We start from the raw sequence: 1265 nt of genomic DNA, 5'->3' as shown, positions 1-1265 counted from the left end.
ATATTAAAATCTCTAACTCCACAAAATATATTAGTCTACATGAGTAGGTAAAATATATTAAAAAATAAAAAAAACAAGTTTACTGAAAACCTAAATTATATTCCACCACTCTGTGCTTCTTTTGAATATAAACAATCCATCTTCTCCATGTTAATAAAAATTGTTCATATATTGACCCACTTGACACATACAAGTTATGTGGGGGTCCTTGCAGTGGGTCTCTCATCTGCATCACCACCACTACCCCCAACTGAATGAATGGAAAAGGCGGAGATAGGCCCAGTTCAGGCAGACAAATGGGGAACTACAGGGACTCTGTTGGCCATCCCTCCTCTATTGCTAAGAAAGGGGAATCAGCTCCATAGGGAGAATACCAGCATATTTTTTCAGATGGAATGAAATTGAGGTTTTGGGTATCCCTCCATGGGTCAGGTCCCCTTAACTATTGTTTGGGATATTTTGGGGATCTGAATGAAGAATGAATCTTTGTCTTTTCTTCAGTTCTTTTTCCTTCATCCCGCAGGTGCCTGGGAAAACCTCTGACCAAAGGTTTGCTTACAAATTGCCTCTGGTTGCCAAGCACTGCAAGTGAGCAGCCTCCAGAAACGATGCAGCGGGGAAAACCCTTTGAGCAAAATCCCCCTCAGAGGAACCGGGAGAGACTCTTCACGTGCTCCCAGTGCGGGAAACCCTTTGCTTACCGGTCCCTCCTTTTGATCCACCGGAAGCTGCACACGGGCAATGGATCCCATTTGTGTTCGACATGTGGGAAATCCTTTCCTGAAGTGTGGGCCTTTGCCAAGCATCTCAGGAGCCATCCTGGACTGAGGCCTTACAAATGCGGAGCGTGCAAGAAGCGTTTTGCTAAAGGCTCGGACCTTGGAGCTCATCAGCGGATCCACCAGGGAAAGAGACCTCAGGAATGCCAGAACGGACGGAAAAGACTGGGCTTGTCTCAGAGGTCAGAGCTGCTTCAATGTCAGGAAATCCACCCAGGAGAGAAATCTTACAAGTTCGGGCAAGGCGGGAAGGGCCTCCCTCAGAAGTCCCAGCTTTGGCTCCATGAGAAGGATCACCAAGAAATAAAGTCTTACCGATGCTTTGCGTGTGAAAAAACCTTCCCTGAAAGTTCCTCTCTTCGGAAACATGAGAGTCAGCACACTGCTCCGGGAAGGGGAGAGTGTCCAGAATGTGGGAAGTTTTTCACTTGGAAATTAAGCCTGGTGCGACATCAGAGAATTCACTCCGGGGAGAAACCCTACGAA

General features: G+C 46.7%; 1 protein-coding gene across 1 annotated transcript in view; it reads left to right on the top strand.

Annotated features, from left to right (window-relative positions):
- LOC107288203 (zinc finger protein 850-like) overlaps positions 1–1265 on the top strand; it is a 22720-nt gene that overhangs the window by 7557 nt on the left and 13898 nt on the right. The window contains exon 3 of the mRNA XM_015816792.1: positions 524–1223. Coding sequence (XP_015672278.1) covers positions 524–1223 — 700 coding nt within the window. The remainder of the gene's footprint in view (positions 1–523; positions 1224–1265) is intronic.

This window comes from Protobothrops mucrosquamatus, unplaced genomic scaffold, assembly GCF_001527695.2.
Source record: "Protobothrops mucrosquamatus isolate PMUCROS unplaced genomic scaffold, P.Mucros_1.0 scaffold_119, whole genome shotgun sequence".
NCBI classification, from domain to species: domain Eukaryota; kingdom Metazoa; phylum Chordata; class Lepidosauria; order Squamata; family Viperidae; genus Protobothrops; species Protobothrops mucrosquamatus.
Note: the sequence above shows the minus strand (reverse complement) of the source record. Positions and strands in the feature narration are given on the sequence as shown.